The sequence below is a fragment of the Cyclopterus lumpus genome, chromosome 14 (genome assembly GCF_009769545.1).
Source record: "Cyclopterus lumpus isolate fCycLum1 chromosome 14, fCycLum1.pri, whole genome shotgun sequence".
Classification (NCBI taxonomy): Eukaryota; Metazoa; Chordata; class Actinopteri; order Perciformes; family Cyclopteridae; genus Cyclopterus; species Cyclopterus lumpus.
This window is the reverse complement of record NC_046979.1, coordinates 20,923,479-20,944,572: the sequence shown is the minus strand read 5'-3', so window position 1 is coordinate 20,944,572 and position 21,094 is coordinate 20,923,479. Positions and strand designations below refer to the sequence as shown.

Here is a 21,094-nt window from a genome sequence, read left to right as displayed (position 1 = left end):
GGTTGGGCAAAGAACTTGGAGGCCCAGCTTCTGAGCAGGGACTGGGAACTGCTGAGCCAGGAGGAGCTGGCTCTATCGCTGAGCCATTATCCAGCCGAGCAGCAGCAGTGCGAGGGGGGCTGCCTCGGGACAGGGAGCCGGCCAGTGGGAGCTGATTGCGGCGAGGAGTCGTCGAGCCTGTACAGATCAGCTCTGGACAGCAGCCTTCTCCACACCCTCTCTGAGAAGCAGCAGGTACATGGGTTTAGCCAGCAAGACGGTTTACAGTCTTTTTTTTTTTAATGATTGGTTTGACACATTTCTCTATGCTGTAATTATTCACAATCATCTTTTGTTGACGAGTGTTATGTGTGTCCTCCAGATATCCTCCAGTTCATCAGAAAACGCAGATGTAACAATGGAGGTGTGTCGGCCAGCAGCTAGTGGGAGTCTACTGTTAGATACTCACAACACCACCAGTAAGTTATTGAGACTTCCTCACATTGAAGTGTTTGCAAACAGGTGGAACTCAGTTTCTGTTTCCCCCCCCCCCCAGAATATGAGAGCTTCCCAGACAGTGATCCTGATGTCAGTGGAACACAGGCTCAGTCTACAGCTAACTCTAACATGTAAGGACACTAACGCAGAGTAGTAGTAGTAGTAGTAGTAGTAGTGTGTGTGTGTGTGTGTGTGTGTGTGTGTGTGTGTGTGTGTGTGTGTGTGTGTGTGTGTGTGTGTGTGTGTGTGTGTGTGTGTGTGTGTGTGTGTGTGTGTGTGTGTGTGTGTGTGTGTGTGTGTGTGTGTGTGTGTGTGTGTGTGTGTGTGTGTGTGTGTGTGTGTGTGTGAGATACAGGGATTTATAACTAGGGCTCATCTACAGCACCATGAGGCCAAAAAGACAAGTTTACCCAGGGGGACAATACGTTCAGAATTTAAAAGGGACACTTAATAGAATTCTCTTTCCAGAAATAATGACCCAGGTTAAGATGATCCACAGACCGTGAACTATTTTCTTTAAATTCCACTGAACTATCTCATCATGGACACGCCATTACTCGTGCTCGCGACAGCGCGAGTTGTAAACTATAACTCTGTTAGCAAGGCTCAATGGCGCTGGTTAGCAATATGTCCCAAACTGTCCCTTTGTGTACGAGACACCTAGAGGGTTGACATCCATGTGTCTATCTCCTTTATGTCCCCATATGTATCACATACTATACTATACACATACTATCTATACACATTTCATAAAGGATTCTGAACAGACTATAATTGAAAACATATGTATTTATGTGGTGTTTGTCCACTATAACTTCTCCTGTGGACTCATAAAGTACATTGAGCAGTGTGTGTGTGTGTGTGTGTCTGTTTTTCAGGGTCCAGTTAGACACAGCTCTGCTGGCTGAACTCTCCAGCATCACAGACTCTCCAGCTCAGCCTCAGAAGAAACTCCACGGTATCTGTGGTAACGAGAGAGCCCCGCACTGTTACAGTACCCCACGCAGCCCGGGTAAAGCAGCACACAATGTGAACTTCAATGAAAGATGTTTCACTGTTTTTCACAACATTTCAATTGGGTAAAGTCAGCATAAATGTTTTGATCTACTGATCAGATCTCTAGAAGGTTTTAATATGCATAAGTCATGCAGGGCTTTGGCCTGGTCATCATATTTCACCATGCTGTAGTGTAGTTATCAATGCTTATTGTTCACATGACATTTAGCCCACATCACTGGTGACATTTCATTTTTTTTACATTTTGGCAAGGGTGTTAGTTTGTAATAAACTGTTTAGCCAAAATACAGTCACTTTATAAATGTCCCCATTGAAACCACAATTTATCCAGCATCAAATCATGCACTCCGTAATCAGGTCAGGTCTTCAATCTGGAGCCCTGGCTTCTATATTGTGTTTATTAGTATTTTCTACCAGACGACGGGGCAAAAACATGAGATTGACCTGGTTTCCACTCGGGGTGTCTCTGCTGTATTGTGTGTTTGATGCAATGCATCAAATATGTGTATTTGCTAATTGTTGACATATCCCAGACTATGAAAAATTAAAAATCCCCATTAGCATTTAGAAAATAATTAAATCGTTGTGTTCTTCATTAAAAAACTGATGGACGAAGACAAAGGACATATGTGTGCCGTTTTGACAGGGGTACACAGGCGTGTGATGATGGGCATGAGAGAGGCCGGTCTCCCATACTTCCCCATCTGCATGGCTGAGAGTTTCACCACACCCTCAGTAAAGGTGACTCATCTCATTCACAAGGGCGGGCTCTTCTTCAGAGGACTCTGGCTCGACCCAAACCATTCTGGATCTCCTTTTAATAATGATCAAGTGGCCATACCACATACACACATTACAAGTTAATACACTAAAATGTTCTTGCTTATATCGTATGAATCCAATTCCCTGAGTATATACATTTTTAATTTTAAAGAGTTTTTTTGTATTGGCTGTAAAACTGCCTATACGTTCAAGAAGATTGACAACTCACCCATACGGGCTGTTCATTCTTTCAGCCCCCCTCTTTCAAGGCAGAATCTGCTAGCAGTCCAGAGGGCTTCATCACAGCCAGCCAGGAGGAAGAGCTGGTAGACCACGGATCTCCCAGCTTCACAGCCCACAGAGGCTGCAGCACTGAGGAAGAGGAAGGACCCGAACAGAGTGAAGAGAGGCAGGATGGAGGCAGTCGAAGTCCACCGAGGGTGCACGAAGAGGAGGAGGAGCTCAAGGAAATGCAGAGAGGATTACAGCTGGAGGGCAAGACTGGAGGAGAAAACATGGAGATGGAGGAGGAGAAAGGAGGCGAGCATGTTGAGGAAGGCAGTGAGGAAGAGGAGCAGCATGGCTCCCAGCGTAGCGGTGAGAACCAACAGACCATCAAAAACATGAATACCTTCCAAAGTATATTTATGGCTCAAATCAACAATTTAATGTAATTTAAAAAATAGCCGACACATTGTTATTAGATTCTTTTTAATTTCTCAAATATATTCTATACATTTAACAGCAAACAATAGAAAACATACTTAAAAATAATCCATACACCCTCATCACCATTGGAGAGGCTTTGTATGCATTTTACTTTGTTGTAAAGATGTGGGGTCAGAGGTGGAGGTTGAAGAGGATGGTATTGATGACGGGAGGGAGGAAATAAGGGGAGTGTTTGGCAGCGGTGAAGAAAGGCAGACAGCGCCTTGGTTAGGATCAGTAATCAACAGATATGATGATGGGACAAACCGTCCTCGACTCGGCCTCTAGTTTGATCGGGAACAGCATCGCAGTACGATAGCTCACAATCTTTCAAAAATACTTAATTTATTGGATCGGTTTGTCCACTCAGGGGAGCTCGGTGCCGACACAGTGGCGGTAGATCAGAAGGAGGAGCTCAGGGCGTCTCCCGGGTCACAGCAAAGTCCCAGTTTATTGGAGGACACTAACAGGTGGGGGACAGCAGCTGTGTCTGTCGCAATGCCTCACACACACCAGGATGACCATTCCCAGATTTACAGTTGCAGACACGTCTGTTGCCGAGTCATGGTGGCGTAACTATCGCCTGCATGTGCTCTCTTTTTCAGAGCTCACTCGACACTAGACAACGTGCTGCTGGGCTTTGGAATGGAGGGCACTGGAAGGAGCCCCCCAACAAGTAAAGGGGTCCGTGCACTGTGAGTATCCAGTGATGCTAAACGCAATTTCAATGCAGATACTAAGCGACAGTAAAGAGAATCATGCAGTTAATCGGTTTCTCTGTCAGGAAAACATAAAAAAACAATATAGTGATGGAGTGCCTCCCGTGTCTAGGTGTCAGCTGTTTGAAGGGCAGCGTGGCAGCGATGAAGGACACCCGGCGGGAGACAACGCACACCAGTGATGACTCAGCCTCCACTGGCGGACGCACGTGCTCATGAAACACCTGGGCTCTGCACATGAGACGGCGGTCACGGTTCTAGTGACAAGCTCAATGTCAAACATGGGAGTTCATGACCCGAGCGTTTCCACAGCAGGACCATATGGTGCTCCTCGTGAGCCAGAAATGTTCTTTCATGTGCGTTTGTTATGTTTCCTGTTGTGGACTTTACAGGGAGGTTTGGTTCGTAGCGCACGGTTACTGGTTTGCTGCAGGGTTTGTTCTTTTGGAATGTTTTCAGACCGTTACATTAACAGCTGCTGAAGCTTCAGTCAGAGCTGTCATAATTTGTATTATTTAAAGATTTGTTCGGAAATGGGAAAAGAAGTCCCCATCGAGTTTCAGACATTATATATTTAACATTTTGTCGTTTTAGGAAATAAAAATCATAAACAAAGACACCGTCTGGTTTGAAAGCAATCCAACCTTCGACAGCCCAAAGGGCTTCCTCCCATCTCTGTCCTCCCCACAGAGTTAAAGATGGTTTAATCTTCAACGTTTTTCTCCTCACATCAAAATAAAACAGTCCACGCACCTAAACACAGAAAGGTCCAAAGTGTGAAGGAAACTGTAAACGGCTAGCTATTAAATACCAATCCTTTGGGTTCTGTCTTAGTCACCTGGACTGATTGATACAATCATGCTGCAGTATTGTACAGGAACATCAATATCCCTCATATGCAGACGCATGAAGACATAACAAGAACTGACACCACTAGATGTCCATGCATTTATCACAACTCAAATTATATGACTTAGATTTGAGAGTTATTTGTGTGAGCTGTAAGAGAGAGACCACGTCACTCAATAAAACAATCCTTTTTGGTGAGCTCCCCCTCCACACTCCAGGTGGGACGGTGGAGTCACTCTGATTGTGGATTCCCCGTCACACGGCGAGACGAACGAGGCCCTCCTTGTCCAACTCCACCAACGAGAGGTGCTGCAGGACCTTCAGCTTGGCATCGCTCACCCTCATCTTCAACTGCTTCATCTTCTGCACGCTGAGGGAGCCACTGCAGAGGACGAGAGGACACCCGTCGGTCGAGTGACGCAGCGTGACGACCACAATCACCACATCACTTGTGTGCAATTCGGCAGAAATATCAACATGTCGTGCATGGAAATAAAGAATACAGTCCTACCCGTCTTTGCCAAAGTGCTGCTGCAGCTGCTGGTAGAGCTCGTTGAGGTCAGCCAGCTTGATGCTGGAGCGCACGCCGAGAGGAACTGCCTCCAGCATGGCGTCGCTGACCTCGTACCCGCAGCCTGTGGACGCACGGACAGAGGCGTCAGTTTCAAAGACGACCGCAGTCACCTGATGGAGGAGTGTGGAAGCTACAGAGGGACATTCCAACTGGTCTGAACTGACACTAAAATGGGTCCGTTCACCTGAACTACAAAGATGACGGCTTTGGATTTATTTGTCAAACGTTTTGAGATATGTCTGGAGATGAATTTTAAAAGTCCTCTGAAATAAAAACCTCTAAATCAGGCAGCAAGTGTCTTAAACCAGCATTCTCTCTAATGTCCATCAGGGGGCGGCTCCTAATTGTAAAGAAGTCTATGAGAAAATGACTCTGCTTCTCTCTTGATTTATTCCCTGAGTAAACATGAGTTCAATACAGCATGATGTTCATTTAGTAAATTATGGTCTATATAGAGTCCAATATATAGAGTCTGGACTACGCTGGTGGATGGACGGACAGTGTTCAGAGCAGGGTACAAGACCTGGAAGTGACAGACTCACTCAGTGGCTGCTGGTGTCCTGAAGCTGCTCCAGGAGGAGGAACCTGAAAGAAAACCAACAGCAGCCGAAATCATCACGTGTCCTCGATGCGATATTCACTCTTGTCCAGATTGTAGCTTGAGGCTGCTGATTGTGGAGCAAACCCACATGACATGCATGGTTAGCACATGTGCTCTTACGTTATGTTATACAGACTTTATGAGTCAAATCCAACATGAAAAATATGTATGTGTCAAAATAAAAGCTGGTATTCAAACCCATGGCTGAGTCATAATAATAATAATAATAATAATAATAGCCAGAGGCATGACCATCTTCGGACAGATGTTGGACAAAAAAAAGGGAAGATGAATGCCTTTGAAGGCTTTACAGTAGTCTACAAATTGGTGGCGTTTCGGCAGTCACAAAATCATATAGGGCTTCAAGAAAGACGTATTTGTAATCCTTCAGCCCATAAAGGGGAAACTTCCCGACTACCTGAGAAAAAGCAGCAAGATGGCTCTCAAGGCTGCAAGAGTTTAAAAACTTTGAGGTAAACAAAGTCCACTGCAATACCTACTTTGTTATACAAGTCACCTCTTAAGATGAACAGGTGGCCGACAAATCATCCTGAGTGAATCATCCTAAAAACAGTTCAGCTTTACTGAATAAAGATGGAAGCCCTACATCTAGGATGCTGCGGCCGATAATTCCTGTGTATGTGTGTGTGTGTAGTGACTTTGTCACAAAGGTTAGCAACAAACAAATGGACTTCTGGGAGCTGACTCACCTCTGTTGTGGTCTCACTGACAGCTAAAACCAGGAGCTCTGCTGACTGCCGCTCTGACGCCGTCAGTGGCTGAACCTGCAGCACGTTGACAAGGACACAGTTTATACACAGAGATGCAGTATATTTACATGTAAACTTCTTGAATTTTACGATCGTTATGTAATGTTTTTCAGAGACAGAATTTGTAACGTTGCTTCAATAGCAGATACTTTCCACAGTCTTTAGAACATGAAAAGTTTTTGATAGTGGGCACCTCCACGTCAGTGTTCTGCTGGAAGCGCTGCACGAGCTCCATAGCGCCGCCGAGGTTGTTCCGAATGGAGTCCATGGATTCCTTCTGCGCCGCCGCGATCTCCTTCACCTGTGAGCACAGCGCCGCGTGCTTGGCCTTGATGGCCCTCAGGTTCTCCAGCATCACCGCCGGGTTCTCCTGTGGACAGTGTCGGTCAGTTGGCCCAGTTCGGACTCAGTGAATGAGTATTTCTCACTCAATGTGGGAATTATGCTCTATTTTTTCCTCCTTTTTTGGATACGGCTGAATATTGGAGAGCGACTGTAGTACAGCCAAGCTCTCCCCAGTTGTGTTTCATTAGGAGCTTCAATGATTGTTCTCCAGCACTGGAATAGTCAGACAAAGCTCAAATTAATGGCCTTTAGAATCTCTGATCTCATGAACTTATTATTACCAAGGAGGGTATATGCAGTTTTGTCTGATACCTTTTTAACAGATATAAAAAGAGACGCATAACAGGAACAAAATATTCCTAATTATTATTCTATTATGAAAATGTGCTGTGCCATATATATGTTGTATATTTATTTGGATGTTGTGTTCCTTTCTTCTTCTCCTCCATTTATTGCTCTATACATCTTGTTTGACTGATATTAGCTTCTCTCTGCCCTGGTTTGTTTGGTTCCGTTACCCGTTAATTGACTATCGTGTTTTTTATCATGTTTTTTTTGTCTTGTGTTGCATTATGTCTCCTGAACCATAAAAAACATGTACAATTATTTATATATATATATATATATATATATATATATATATATATATATATATATATACATACATACATACATACACACACATATACATATATATATATACCATCCATCCATCCATCCATTTTCAATACCGCTTATCCTCATTAGGGTCGCGGGACCCTATATGTATATATATATATTATATATATACATATAATATATATATATTTGCTTTGCCTCGAGTTGTGTAAAAGTAGAACAACAGACGGTATCTCAGTCTTCACCTCGGCGGGACATCCCGTCTCTGCTGCGCTTTTGATGAAGTCCAGCTTCAGCCGCCTCTCGATGTATTCCAGGTCCGCCTCGGATTTCAGGAACTGCAAAGACACTCTGCGTTAGTACACCGCTGTACAAAAACTGACCCGGCCTCCATCAACTTCTAAATGGAACAACAACACAACCAGTGTGGATTAAAAAGAGTTTGGAAGCAGCGATTGTGGTCACACGACTGATGGCACTGGTTCAATTCTTATGAGATAAGCTGTTAGGGAGACTTACTACACAAGGCTAATTTTCTAAAAAGTAGAGGCTGGGCAACATTTTGATATTATATCAATGTTGTGACATAAGGCTCAATATTGTCTTTGATTTTGGTTATGGTAATCTGGCATAAGTGTGTTCTTCTCCTGGTCTTAAAGGCTGCATTACAGTAAAGTGATGACATGTTCAGAATTTACCAGACTGGTATAGCTGTTCATTAAGTCCACATTAACGATCATTATTGATCAAATATCATATGTCACTTACAGTGGAGACGTGTGAAAGTGGTCGGTGCAGTTTTCAGATGCTTTGACAATACTATTGCACTGCTAGCTGTCTTGATACAGTAGTGCAATGAAGTCAGAGCACCTGCCAACAGCCTCAGAGGGTGGGAAGCGCTTCCCGCTGCCATTTTTTCCCCTGGGGCCCCAGAGAAGTACAACATTAAAGGGCCCACTGGGCAGACAGTGGACGGCTTAGCCGAAATCTGGACGGGTGAGTAAACACGTAAAACGTGAGGCGGTATCTCACAGTGTCAAGCGGAACGTTAGGCACAGGCCTTTGTTGTCCCCATGGGATGAACCGTGTGCATTCTGACCTTCTACATGGATCGAATCCATGTTCTTTCAGGGCCACCAATAAGGTGCACCTTTGTGCTTTTGAGTGGAACAGCTGCTGGACACTAACTACTACTAAACTTTGTTTTGGAACTTTCCTAGTGGGAAAATTAGCTCATAATGAAAAACCTGCTCAGAACCCAAAGCTCGTTAGAGGACCCTTGAGTTGATTTATTTGGTCAAAACATTGCACGGCTGTTTCATAGTGGCTTAAATCATGTGAGCTGCTCACTACAGATAAATACGACTGCTTCCCATTAAATATATGTAGAGAAGTAGCCTGCGGTCATTATTATAGGCTTGTCTTTTGAGGGTAAAACAAGACGGAAACATGTTGGTTTTAACGGGGGCCATGTAACTACATTCGGAAGGAAGCGGAAGGAAACGTCTGAACAAGCCGTATGTAGCGTTAGTGATCGCTGTTCTAGTAGTATTCGTTACAGTTAGCTCAAGGGATATACACCAGGTCGTAATATGTACGCTAACGTTACGTAGAGAGGCCTGCTGAATGGCGCAAAGGAGTTTAAATTGTTTTATCAGAGCAAAGAGAAAACCATGACCTGGCTGCTCTTCCTGTGAGGATAAATAACCCGTCCATAATTATTTAGCTGCTAATGTCTGTAGAATCCTTCAACAAAGGTAGAACAAAATTAAAAACGTATTATCTGAGGATAAATATGGCAGAAAATATTGTTTTACACTGGGCTTACCATTGCCTCGAGCTTTTCAACTGTTGTCTCCATGTTGAATATTTTCAGCCCGACGCGGACGCTGTGATTGGCCAGCTGTCAGTAAAGGAGAAAGCCCATTGGACCGCCGTGAGAGGCCGTATCCCCTGTGTGTGAGTGTGTGCGCCATATTGGATTGCTGCCCGTCTCTTTTTGTGGAATGGCTGCATTTTTTGTGTCTTCCTTCACTACAGCACTTTACAGTTTATATGTGAAATGTCTTCCATTACATTATCAATAGCATTAAACTAAATTATAAGTCTGACATTGACTTTTAAATTCAGCTTATCTCAAGTTAACATTTTGTTTAGACTATATAATATAGGCTAACTGACATGACAGTTTTAAATCACCATTCTCTACTTTATTTACAATGCTGTGGTTCCAGTCTTGGATCTTGCATGGTCCATCAATGTCCTCTGGGTGCAATTTGTTACTGCACTCCCTTTCTAATGGATAACCAAAGAAAAGGGGAATCCTTGGTTGTGCACACATACTTGACCAATAAAACTGATTATTTCGTGTGTGTGAGTGAGCGTGAATGTTGCAACATGTCATCTAGCAACAGTGTGACTGGTATTGTTTATGAATAATTCCCCCCTCCAATCATACTACCATTTTGTTTAAGTCCCAATTCCTATTTCAACATCAGATCAACTTGGTCACTGCAGATGTTGTGAAACTAAACTACAGTGGAATCATTTTAAGGATAATTATCTATAATGACAAGTACGCCGTCACGAACAGCAGCACCAGTGTGCTACATTTGCACAAACAGAATTTATTTGGCCATATTGAGGACAGTCACACAGATTCTGGAGGAGCTCTTTTACCTTCCATAAGTCACCGTAGAAAATAAACCAGACATATTTACAGACATGTTTTGATGACTTGACTTCAGAAAATACAGTGCTGTTCAATGTAGATGTTTTTTCTTATTTTTTTTTTTTTTTACAAACACATTATCAATACACTAATATTACAAGCATGGACAGAGCTACACTACTGAGCCTTTCACGTTGAAAAAAACAAAATAAACAAAAGCCTCATAAAACAAAATCAGTTCAAATGAACAGAGCAAGAAGCTATGCCGAAGTATTTAACTGGGGTTAACATTTCTCTGATAGTACGGTGCGTCAAGCTGCACCGGGAACACACGGACACTGTCGTGGGAGTTTTAAGAACACATCATTTTAGTGGTCACATATAAAAACTAATCCTGTACAGATATTTTGAAGGGGGAAAATCAATGTTTGTTATGTTGCTGTGGTTTAATAGTACTATTCCCTTTTTTTTTCTCATCATGCAACACGTGGATGGGGGCACGGCGGTCACTGGTAGACGTCGTTGACAGCTGTCTGAGGCTGCATGGCAGGAAGCTCCAGCCTCTCGCTCTCAGTAAGCTTCAGGGTTAAGTGCTGGGCGATCTCGTTAGGATCCGTGTACAGTGCGGCGGGAACATTCTGAGGATAAATACATGCAGTACATTGACATGTCATTTAGCTGACGCTTTTATCTAAAGCGACTTACAATCATGTTACATTAGGACACATCGACTAGGGCAGGGATTGAACCGCGAACCCCCCTGATTGAAAGACGGACCTGCTAACCACTGACCCACAGTCGCCCACGTACATCACATCACAGGGGTTTTAATGCACGTTCTATTAACTTCTATGGACTTATGCACGCTTAATTATCAACGTTGAACAAAAATACTACATTCACCTACATGGTGATATAGAAATGCCATGTAGCATTTCTATTCTTATGTACATTTCACTGGATTTAGTGCATTTGTGTAAGTTGGGTATGTTTCTTTAAAGCAAAACATTGGGAATACACAAATGTTTTAAACAAATATTGGTGATGGGGAGTCGACCACTGTGATAAAAATGCATTCGTTAACTTATTTTTCCATGAGAGAGATGACAACACAGACTAAGCAGAGACTAAATCCACAGGGTGTGTCCGAGTGGCCTTATTAGGTACACCTGTAAGATCGAATGTAATAAATATAATCTTTATAAAAATTGATATGCAGAACCACAGGTAAGAGGGAAAATACATATCTTTTAATTTGGGGTGTACTGTCCCTTTAAAAAAAGGTCAAGACTGTATTTGTAGCTGAAAAAGATTGTTGTCGGTTGCGTGACGCGTTGCCGCTCACCTTCAACTCTGCTACTTTGCTTTCCCTCGTGCTGAACTCTCGCAGCATGAAGTCCTTTCCAGCCTGGAATCACAAACAGCATCGCCAGTCAGCGCGGACAGCTTCAGCCATTTCACATCATATGACTTTGTATGACCCATTGTAAAAACCACACTATTTGGTCATGCCTGGAGGCAACCAACTTGCCTCGTGATACAGTCGTGTGTCATTTATTCGAATCAGAACTCCGTCCACTCGTAGGAAGAAGCGCAGCAACAAGAAGAAACTGGTGGGCATCACCCTCTGCAGCACACACAGCGACATGTTACTTAAACCTTGTTGCATTGACCGTTGCAGCTGATGCCTCGGCCCGATCGGGCTCCGGTTACACAGACTGTCCTCTCAAATGGGAATGAACCTGCTGCTGGTTTTGATCATTAGTATCGGCCTGCTCGGCAACGGCACAGCCGCACTTACAATTTTGACGCTGATCATCGAGACGCCGTGGTCGTGCAGCTCGTCCTCGAACAACAGCACCTCGTCGAAGAACATGATCTGTTCCCGGGCCTTCAGCTTCTCCATGTCGATCCTTTCCGTCGTCTTGGTCGCCTTTGCATGAACGACAAGTAGAAGGGATGAACACAGGGAACGTGGAACAAGAAGGTATGGATGAAAAAAGAAAAGAAAAAACACCCACCTTCATCTGGATGCTTTCTCCTATGAGGGTGCCTCTGTAGTCGGTGGTGTATGTCCAGTCGTACGGTCTCACCACCTCTTTAGAGTGTTCTGAATCAGCTCTGGTAGGAGATCACAGAGGTTCTTGTTCAGGTGGCATTCTTTGCATCTCTGGTAATGAGGGGCTTTTTAATATTATATATAATCACTTTTCAACACAACACTCGAAAAAGAGGAGTTTTCCTCCTCGAAGCTGTTCCTACGGCATCCCTGCGTGTGATATATGAGATGTCCTGTTGTCTCACATTCTTTACCGTTACACGCACATGGCTACTTTGCGCTCATCCTGTTGTCTTTCATTATTTCCTTTAGAAGGAACGTGGTTTTGAACATTACACATGTAAACCACTGCTCCAGGAGGAGAGCCGACCTCTTTCATTAACTAGAAAGGTGCAGTCAGTAGAGTGCAGCTCTCAGTGTGTGTCTGCAACGACCTCTGCTGTATTGTGTGATACAACCCACAACTGTGAATAGACTGTAATTTATTCTACCTGAGGACAACTTCGGTTCTGAAAAAATAACCAAACATTATTTTATTTTTTGTAATGACATGTCGCACGTTAACCAAACAATCCCCTTGGGGCGCTCTCTTGCCTGCTCTCCTGCCACTCCTGCGCACAGGCCACCTTGACAGCATCCTCCATGTTGTTGACTCTCCTCAGGGCATCGATGGCGTTGAACTCAATGCCGTAGCCATCCGTATGCTGGATGCGCAGCACGTTGTCTCCAAACAACATCTCCGGAAGGGAGGGCATGTTAATCTCCTCCGCTAACCTGGAGAGGCAAAGAGGAATTGTTGACACAGTCTATTCAATTAGTTGACATAACTGTAAGTAATGATGCTTACAATGAGTTTGAAGGAGGAGGAAACTAGACCAGTACTGAGCTCTGCAGGTGCACGGGGAGGCCTATAGTGCCATGTTCTCCTGGCTGCACATCAGTGCATAATTGTATACACACACTTCAATAATGAAAAGATGATGTGCAGTGTCGAACACACCTCTCCCCCCCGGCAGAGACTGTTAGAGGGAAAGGGCAAAAGACAAACCCATCTCCGCTTCCTACTGTGCGGGGAGCCATCTCACCGTTCAATGTCTTTGGATTTCATGATGTGGTTTCTGGCAGCAGTCACCCTCCAAGGTCCGAAGTTGAAGTCCTGCTTGCTACTCTTAAAGCCATGCGACATCATCGTGGACAGAGAGGCCAACATCAACTATGGAAGAAAAGAAAAAAAGACATTTGCTCTTTGTCAACACTGGTGGCACCTTCCCAACACGCCTCAAATTGTGCCAGGACAACTCTTTTTGGAACTCAAGTCAACACGCTGACACAGAATGAGTCTGGTGCTGGTGAATGCACAGGTGGTGACTTCTCCTCTGCTGCATCTTGTTTAACACACTTGTGTGTGTACTTTCTTAATTTGCACTGATACACAATCCAATTAATTAAAAAAAGAATGGCCATTTACCCACACATCTTTAAAACTAAACATTTAGTTTGTCTCCTCGGTTCAGACATTTTCTTTTCTCACACGATCTCTCGGAGAGGACACACACACACACACACACACACACACACACACACACACACACACACACACACACACACACACACACACACACACACACACACACACACACACACACACACACACACACACACACACACACACACACACACACACACACACACACACACACACACACACACACACACACACACACACACACACACACACACACACACACACACACACACACACACACACACACACACACACACACACACACACACACACACACACACACACACACACACACACACACACACACACACACACACACACACACACACACACACACACACACACACACACACACACACACACACACACACACACACACACACACGGTTTTCCGTTAAATCAGGCATGTATTACAGAAAACACTAATCAAACTTTTGAAAGACGAGGCTGCTAGTGATCTGCTCATGGTGCCAATTGTTCAAATATAAGAATAGTGTCTGACTGGAGCCTCTGCTTCGCTGCTTGGAGAACGTTAAACTACTTCTGGCAAACACAACTCCCAAAAGCCGGCTGGACATTGAGACCAGCCGTCGCCGACCAGAAACACTCCAAGTCGCCACGACTGTGCGTGAGCGCGCGCGTTAACAGAGAGAAAAATCAGTTTACCTTGGTGTTGTAGTCGACTGTTAGCTGTCATGGAGGCTACTCGAGTGCGCCGCTATAAACTGTCCGGTTGGTTTTGCTACGCTCACGCTTCCGTTATTTCTCCGTGGTGTCCGTTTCCTGGTGTTACCGTCCGTCCTCCCCCCGCCCGCCTGATGGTGCTGCATTCTGGGTAGATCCATGTCGGGCTTGATGTGATTTGTATTGCCCATTTTATTTAGTAATTTATAATTTCACCAGGCTTTAACGTATTTTTATTTATTTTTAGCAGTGGCCCTGGTCACACGCACGCGCATATTAATTGGCGTGGGAAAAATTGTAGAGCACGATCATATCGATATGAGACATTCGTGTTGCGTTTCAGTCTCGGCTGAGATATAAATAAAGGTATGCAAAAGAATGATGTTTGTCTCTTATTCAATTGTTATTTATTTATTAGTTTATTATAATTTTCATCTTATAATTTGTATCAAAGTACACGGGGAATGAATTGAGAGTATGGAAAGGAGAATAACTGAAAAAAAACAAAAAAGGATATATATAACACCGGCTTAATGGAGGCACTGGGGGGAAGAGCGTGGGGAATTAAGCATGAAAATGCACTTTCTCTGTGTCTTTTGTATCTGAGATTATCCTTTTTACATACAACAATTATTTACCGGACATCATTTATAGTGTTTAAGAAAATAAAACTAATTTGCCCGGGGTTGTTCGAGAGGCGTGAGACAGGAACATAAGTCGGGTGAGATATATTTTCAATATAAATTGAAAATACAATGCAACTACCTGGTGGTTTATGAGAAAGTAAAACGGATTAACAGGCCAGTAAGGTTGAGCGATCCCTGTGGTGTGTGTGGCCAACATGGTGTTGAGAAAGTGCTACCTCTCTCCGGTAGGTGGTGTGAGTAAGCTGCGTTCACTTTCTTATTCCAAAGATATGAGAGACTATTCTAGGGACTCGTCACCTGCAGGTGAGTTAAGAAATGGCACGTGAAGCACTTCATTCATGTCCACCTGTAATGTTTGCAGCAGCAAATCCGTGGCGGAGGAACATATAGCAGCTAGTCTTATCAACATCCATTCCTCCCTCTCTTACATTTGTTATGAATTCATTCACCTTTGTTATGATATAAATGACATATTTGGTCCATTTACCAAACCTCCCAGTTCTGTCTTTTCAAAACACCTGCTAAATACATACAGTCTTACACAAACGGCACATGTTATTCCTCAGTGTGCTCACGCAAGTTCCTCAAAAAGGCCACATAGGCTTCTCTCCTTCACTGACGACCATCCAGAGATCATTTAATGGCTTCTTCTCAAATTAGCAACTCAAAATAAAGCCAAAATAAACAGTGTGTCATCAGGCAAAGGAGGAACCTGTAATTAGTTATTTCATAATGAGAGCAGTTTTCTTCATGTCTGAATTTACCGCCAATGCTTCAAAGAGGCCAAAATGTATCCAAACTTTGAACTTGGTAATATTGCTTAGTGGTAAATTGGATCTGGTATTTGTTTCTTAAAGCCAGACAGAGATATGTGAGTGCCACTGAGTTTTCAAAAACTGTTTCTTCTGTGACTGTGACTCAACAATTTATTCAGCACACTTTAAATCTGCAGTAATCATTAACTTTAATTGTTTTTAATTAAATAATACATCACTCGTGGTGCCATCATCCTTGACAATAAGACACGTGTTTCTATGATTTTCAACCAAAAACTGAGAAATTCAGCTAAGGTGAGCACTTTTGAGCACTCTTTCCACAGCAGAGCAAACAACCTTAGATCCTGCAATATGCCACAATCAGTATCACAATATTAATACATACATTATAACATACAATTAAAACATTTATTTATTTTTGTTCAATGTCACACAGGCTCTGTCCACCTATGTCACTCTCAGTTGTATCGTTCTGTCACTCTGTTTGAGTTGTCTTATGTCCCTCCTGGTTCTGTCATCTGATGTCACTCTGGCTATGTCGCCCTAAGTCACTGTCGCCTCTGTCGTCCTATGTCACTCTCTGTTCCGCCCTATTACATCACTCTCACTTTTGTCGTGTTGAGTCACTCTCCGTTCTGTCGTCCTATGTCGTTCTTGGTTCTGTGGTCCTACGTCGTTCTGTGGTCCTACGTCACTCGGTTCTTTTGTCCTATGTCCCTCTTGGTCGTGTAGTCCTACTCCACACTGGCTCTGTTATCCTACATCAATTAAGGTTCTGTTGTCCTTGAGTATGTCACCCTGGGTTCTGCCGTCCAATGTCACTTCCTGTTCTGTCATCCTTCGTCCCTCTCACCTTCGTCGTGCTAAATCACTCTCGGTTCTGTCTTCCTATGTCGCACTGGTCAGTCGTCCTTCATCATTCTTGGTTCTGTCATCCTATGTCACTCTGGTGCAACCATAGAAAACCAAATGCAAGAGTTAAGAGTTAACATTAAGCTAAAACCTGCTCCATGGTACAGGTCTTTGTTTGGATTGGTAGCGGGGGAACTTCAAATACAGACTCAGTAATTTCCATAATGCAACCTATATTGGTCCTCAGTTAGACCCTCCATGCCTCAATTTTGACTTCTTTCAAACTTCACATTTGTAACACAAGCTATCCGTTAACATTTTAAAACTTTGTTCCATATCAGACAAAAAGACGCTTGAATTAACAGAGATGATCCTATGAGTTGTCATAGATGAGCCTACCTGTACCTGTATATGCTTTCCACCCTCATCCAGGCTCCTCTTCATCCTCTTCCTCTGTGGGGAAGCTGCTGTCTGGGTTTCTGCACACATCAAAAATTAAATCTCTTGAATGTTAAAGTCTAATGGGACAGATCGTCCAAAGCAAAGTGATGCAACACCTACCTAATTAGACACTTTTCTTTTCTTCTGAGATTTGGTTCGGGCCACCGTCACTGGTGCCTCATTAGAATATATTTTCTTTTTTCTGGTCTTCCTCTCCGCACAGTTTTTTTTTTTTTTTTTTGCACAGAACAAATGCTGTTCAAATGTCTTGAATCCAACAGGAACAGCATAATGTCATCAAAACAGGGAAGTGACATAACACCTACCTGGACTCTTGGCCTCGATGGATGGAGCCTGGTGTGGGTTCTCTGTGGGGTAAAAAAGAAAATTCCAAAACGTTGTATACAGTACATGGTTGTACTGAGACCCATTGGATAGAATTCAAAGCTTAGCTCACTTGTGTGTGTCTCCACCTTATCCAAGCTCATCTTCATCTTCTTTCTGCGTGGATGAAATGCGTCTAAACCTCACTAGACGGAGGTTCAATTGGACCATTGAAGCATGCTCTTCTTCATCTTCTTCCTCTCTAGTGAGCTGCTGCGTAGAGTTTAGCAAAAAATGTAATGTGTTTGAATCTCTTGAATTTTAATTTTAACTTTTTCAGTCCTGTATTGTTTGATTAATAAGCTTTATGGAAGTGACTGGCATCCTTGTTTTATGTGTAATGCGACATCGGGCTTGATTTAAACATTGCATTCCTAACTTATCCCCAAAAAAAGAAATGTAAGTAATGCATACACAAATGCAAATGCACTGAATTGCTATTTAATAAAAGAATGGCATCTGATACCAGATCCAGCTATTTGAGTCTGTATTGGACCAATATCATGACCTATGTCTGTGCATCTCTAATATTATCAGTACAGATAAGGTAAATAACACCAACTGTAACCCACTGTGCAAGGCTACAAAAGTGGCCCACGATCTTTCCCTTCGTGGTTTAATCTCATCCTCACTGGACAGGGCTTTGACTGGAGCCTCTTTTGGGTCATGAAGTCGGCTCATCTTTATCTTTTTCTTCTCAGGCGAGCTGCTGCATAGAGTTCTACAGAGACGAAATGTGTCTGAATCTCTCAAATTAAATAATAAAGTATCAGTGCAGACGAGCTACATAACACCTACCTTAAGCCATGTGTCAGGCGACAAAAGTGGCCCACGTTGTTTTCCTCTGAGGCTTTGCTGGATGAACCCCCAGTCTCGCAGCTGGAGCCTCTTTCGGTGTTTGAGGTAACTCTGATTATCATGGTTTAATGCTCGCAAAGTTAAGGAAAGCAATGGTTCATGTTCACCAAAAAGAATACTGATTTAATTTCCCCTAAGTAGATAATAGATTTCACCCTCCCGCTTTCCCAGCATGATTATTTATTGTAAAACATTACTCCTTTATTTCAGATCAGACTTAAATACACTGAAGTGGTTTCAAAATGAACTTGCAGGCTGTTGCACCAGCTGTGTGTAAGTTCAAATGTATTTATGACCTGTTACTGTGCTGCTATAATTGAGCCTACCTGCGCCGTGCGACTGGATGAAATCCATCTGTTCACAAGGTCTTTTCCTTGTGAACAGATGAGGACTTCCTACCTTCTTCAAATCATCCATAGCTCCCAGCAATTTGTAAATAATAGTTGATTACAAACTCAATAAGTGTCATTGGCTAAAAAGACACACACGTAAAGGAAGGCATTCTAGGTAAAAGCCACTGAGTGTTGGTACTTTTACTCTCCAGGACGTCCTCGGCTGTCTCTCTGTGGAAAAAACACCGGGTTTGGATGCTATTTTTTAGAAGTTGGTGCGGCAGCTGACCCTGAGTCTGCATCAAATGTTGTAGCTGTTGGTACAACACAAAGTAACAAAGTCAGTTCCACTTGGCACATTACAATATTAAGATTTATTTTCAGTTCTCCAACAAGTATCAAAGAATAAAATATGCTATGCTGTTACAAAAAATTTTTGGGACATTTTGGGAAATGCAGTTATTTGCTTTCTTGCCAATAATCATATTTAATTATGTCTGATGTCTGTGCATTAGCTATGGAGTCAAGAGGAGATCATTTTAGATTTGCATAAAGAGTGAATGCATGAGTAAATAGCGAGCAACATTTCTGTTTGAGTCACGTGTCAAGCATTAACTAAGCTTTAAAAAAAAAAGTTTCTATAAGAGAGAGCCAGGCTAGCCGTTTCTCACTGCTTTCCTTGTTTATGCTAATCTAAGCTAATCGCCAATCACGGTGATGCCACTTCTCATCCCTTATACCATGTGGCCATCTGAAAGTCATTAATGAATTATGCAAGATCCCTGTAGTCCACACCAGATCAGGTGATGTTTTCTTTGCTTTGTTGTCAAAACATTTGAGTGTGAGTGAACCCTGTAAGATCTGAGCTTGGTGTCCTTTCAGGGCAAATTACTTATTTACAGAACTAGAAACTCCCTAATGTAGTGGAATACAGTCTAGTACAATAGTGAGTCCTTAAGTCCACCCAGTAGACTATGCTGTTAACTTGAGATGGCTATTTAATTTTGAGGTCCTGGGACAGGGATGTCATATGTGTACAGATTGTAAAGCCCTCTGAGGTTAATTTGTGATATTGGGCTATACAAAATAAACTGAATTGAATTGAAAAATTGTTATCTCGAGACAATAAACTTTTCATCATGAGAAAATGAAACATTGTTCCCTCTTTAGATCAGGACTCCAATGCCAGTCTGCACAGATGATTGCGGGCAAGCCGTCAAGCCACTGTGGTTGGAGTTGGAGATTGAGTTGAGGACATCTCTTACTACATACAGACACAAAATCAAACATTTTTACTTGATCAACTTGGAGATATTACAAAGTGAAAGTTCCACATTTCGACCTAAACTAAATTAATTTCATGAACATACATGCCTTTTATATCCTTTGTGAAAACCTTATTTTGAAAACCAGACGTAGTCACGTGTGTCTCCTTTAGTACAGATTGTAAAGCCCTCTGAGGCAAATTTGTAATTTGTGATATTGGGCTATACAAAATAAACTGAATTGAATTGAATTGAATTTAGCTAACTTGGCCAAGTGCGTTGCTAGCCGTCATCTCCACAGACAGTTTACTGATATTTACAATCCCTCCTTGCATTGAATATGACAAAGCTTAATCCATCCGGATTCGAAGGCTCTCAGTTGCTGAAGGATCTCCACCTGAAGAACGTACAGTATGAGATGAGAGATTCAAGGCGAAGGGTTTATGTACATTTGAAGCGTCATACAAATGAAGCCTTTGGCCCTTTTGTTCTACCTTGTTCTGTGCGTCTTCATTATCTCCACAGCCACCGACCTTTCCAAAGACGCCTTTCCCATACAAGACAAAACCAAGCACTCAGAACCAGTGACAACCAGAACGTTTTTTTTCTTTTACCCAAACCATGATATTTTTCCTAAACCTGACCAAGTAGGCGTGTTGCCTAAACCTGAAGAGATTTCTGGTAGAAAGGCAAACTTCTCCCATGTGTAAACAGCCCTGTGCCCCTCCCAATACCACCAACTGTCATACATGTTTTTTGGGTTCATCCGATGTGATGAGCTGTAAGAAATCTCCTGCAATGGCTCAGCTAAGCGCCCATTGAGATCGGCTCGTGTACTCGATTGTCTTCATGTTTGTCGACCACCTGGTATTTGAACGTCTCTCTGAGATGTGATGCCGAACAGCAGAATCCTTTGCATTTGAAGATGTGTTTTTCATCATGCCCTTTACGGCTGTATGTTGTGTAAGGTCACAACACCTTTTCTCGCTCTCTCGCTCACACGTGTGTTACCAATGAACGGTGTAATCTAATACATTTTAAACCTGCAATCACTTTCAAAAGGATTGACAGCCCTTACATACACACAGAGACAGTTTCATAATGCTGTAAATGTAAATGTTAACAGTAATGTCTGTAAACTAAACCAAAGATGTGGTTCA

At 42.9% G+C, this 21,094-nt stretch overlaps 2 protein-coding genes and 1 long non-coding RNA gene across 3 annotated transcripts; 1 reads left to right on the top strand and 2 right to left on the bottom strand.

The window, feature by feature from the left end:
* The first annotated feature begins 29 nt into the window (after positions 1-29).
* Positions 30-1,481, top strand: LOC117742920. The gene is made up of 3 exons (XR_004611057.1): positions 30-234; positions 362-458; positions 1,356-1,481. It is a non-coding gene; the product is annotated as an uncharacterized LOC117742920 (long non-coding RNA).
* A 3,136-nt stretch (positions 1,482-4,617) lies between these two features.
* Positions 4,618-9,376, bottom strand: ska2 (spindle and kinetochore associated complex subunit 2). The gene is made up of 7 exons (XM_034550575.1): positions 9,269-9,376; positions 7,686-7,778; positions 6,671-6,847; positions 6,418-6,492; positions 5,649-5,691; positions 5,044-5,167; positions 4,618-4,914 (listed from the first exon to the last, which is right to left on the bottom strand). Exons 1-7 carry the CDS (start codon positions 9,299-9,301, stop codon positions 4,788-4,790), a joined length of 672 nt encoding a protein of 223 aa, XP_034406466.1. The 5' UTR covers positions 9,302-9,376; the 3' UTR covers positions 4,618-4,787.
* Positions 9,377-10,047: 671 nt separating this feature from the next.
* Positions 10,048-14,493, bottom strand: tiprl (TIP41, TOR signaling pathway regulator-like (S. cerevisiae)). Its single transcript, XM_034550994.1, has 8 exons — positions 14,362-14,493; positions 13,256-13,383; positions 12,765-12,944; positions 12,133-12,232; positions 11,913-12,044; positions 11,643-11,738; positions 11,457-11,519; positions 10,048-10,749 (listed from the first exon to the last, which is right to left on the bottom strand). Exons 2-8 carry the CDS (start codon positions 13,378-13,380, stop codon positions 10,618-10,620), a joined length of 828 nt encoding a protein of 275 aa, XP_034406885.1. The 5' UTR covers positions 13,381-13,383; positions 14,362-14,493; the 3' UTR covers positions 10,048-10,617.
* Between the last annotated feature and the right edge of the window lie 6,601 nt (positions 14,494-21,094).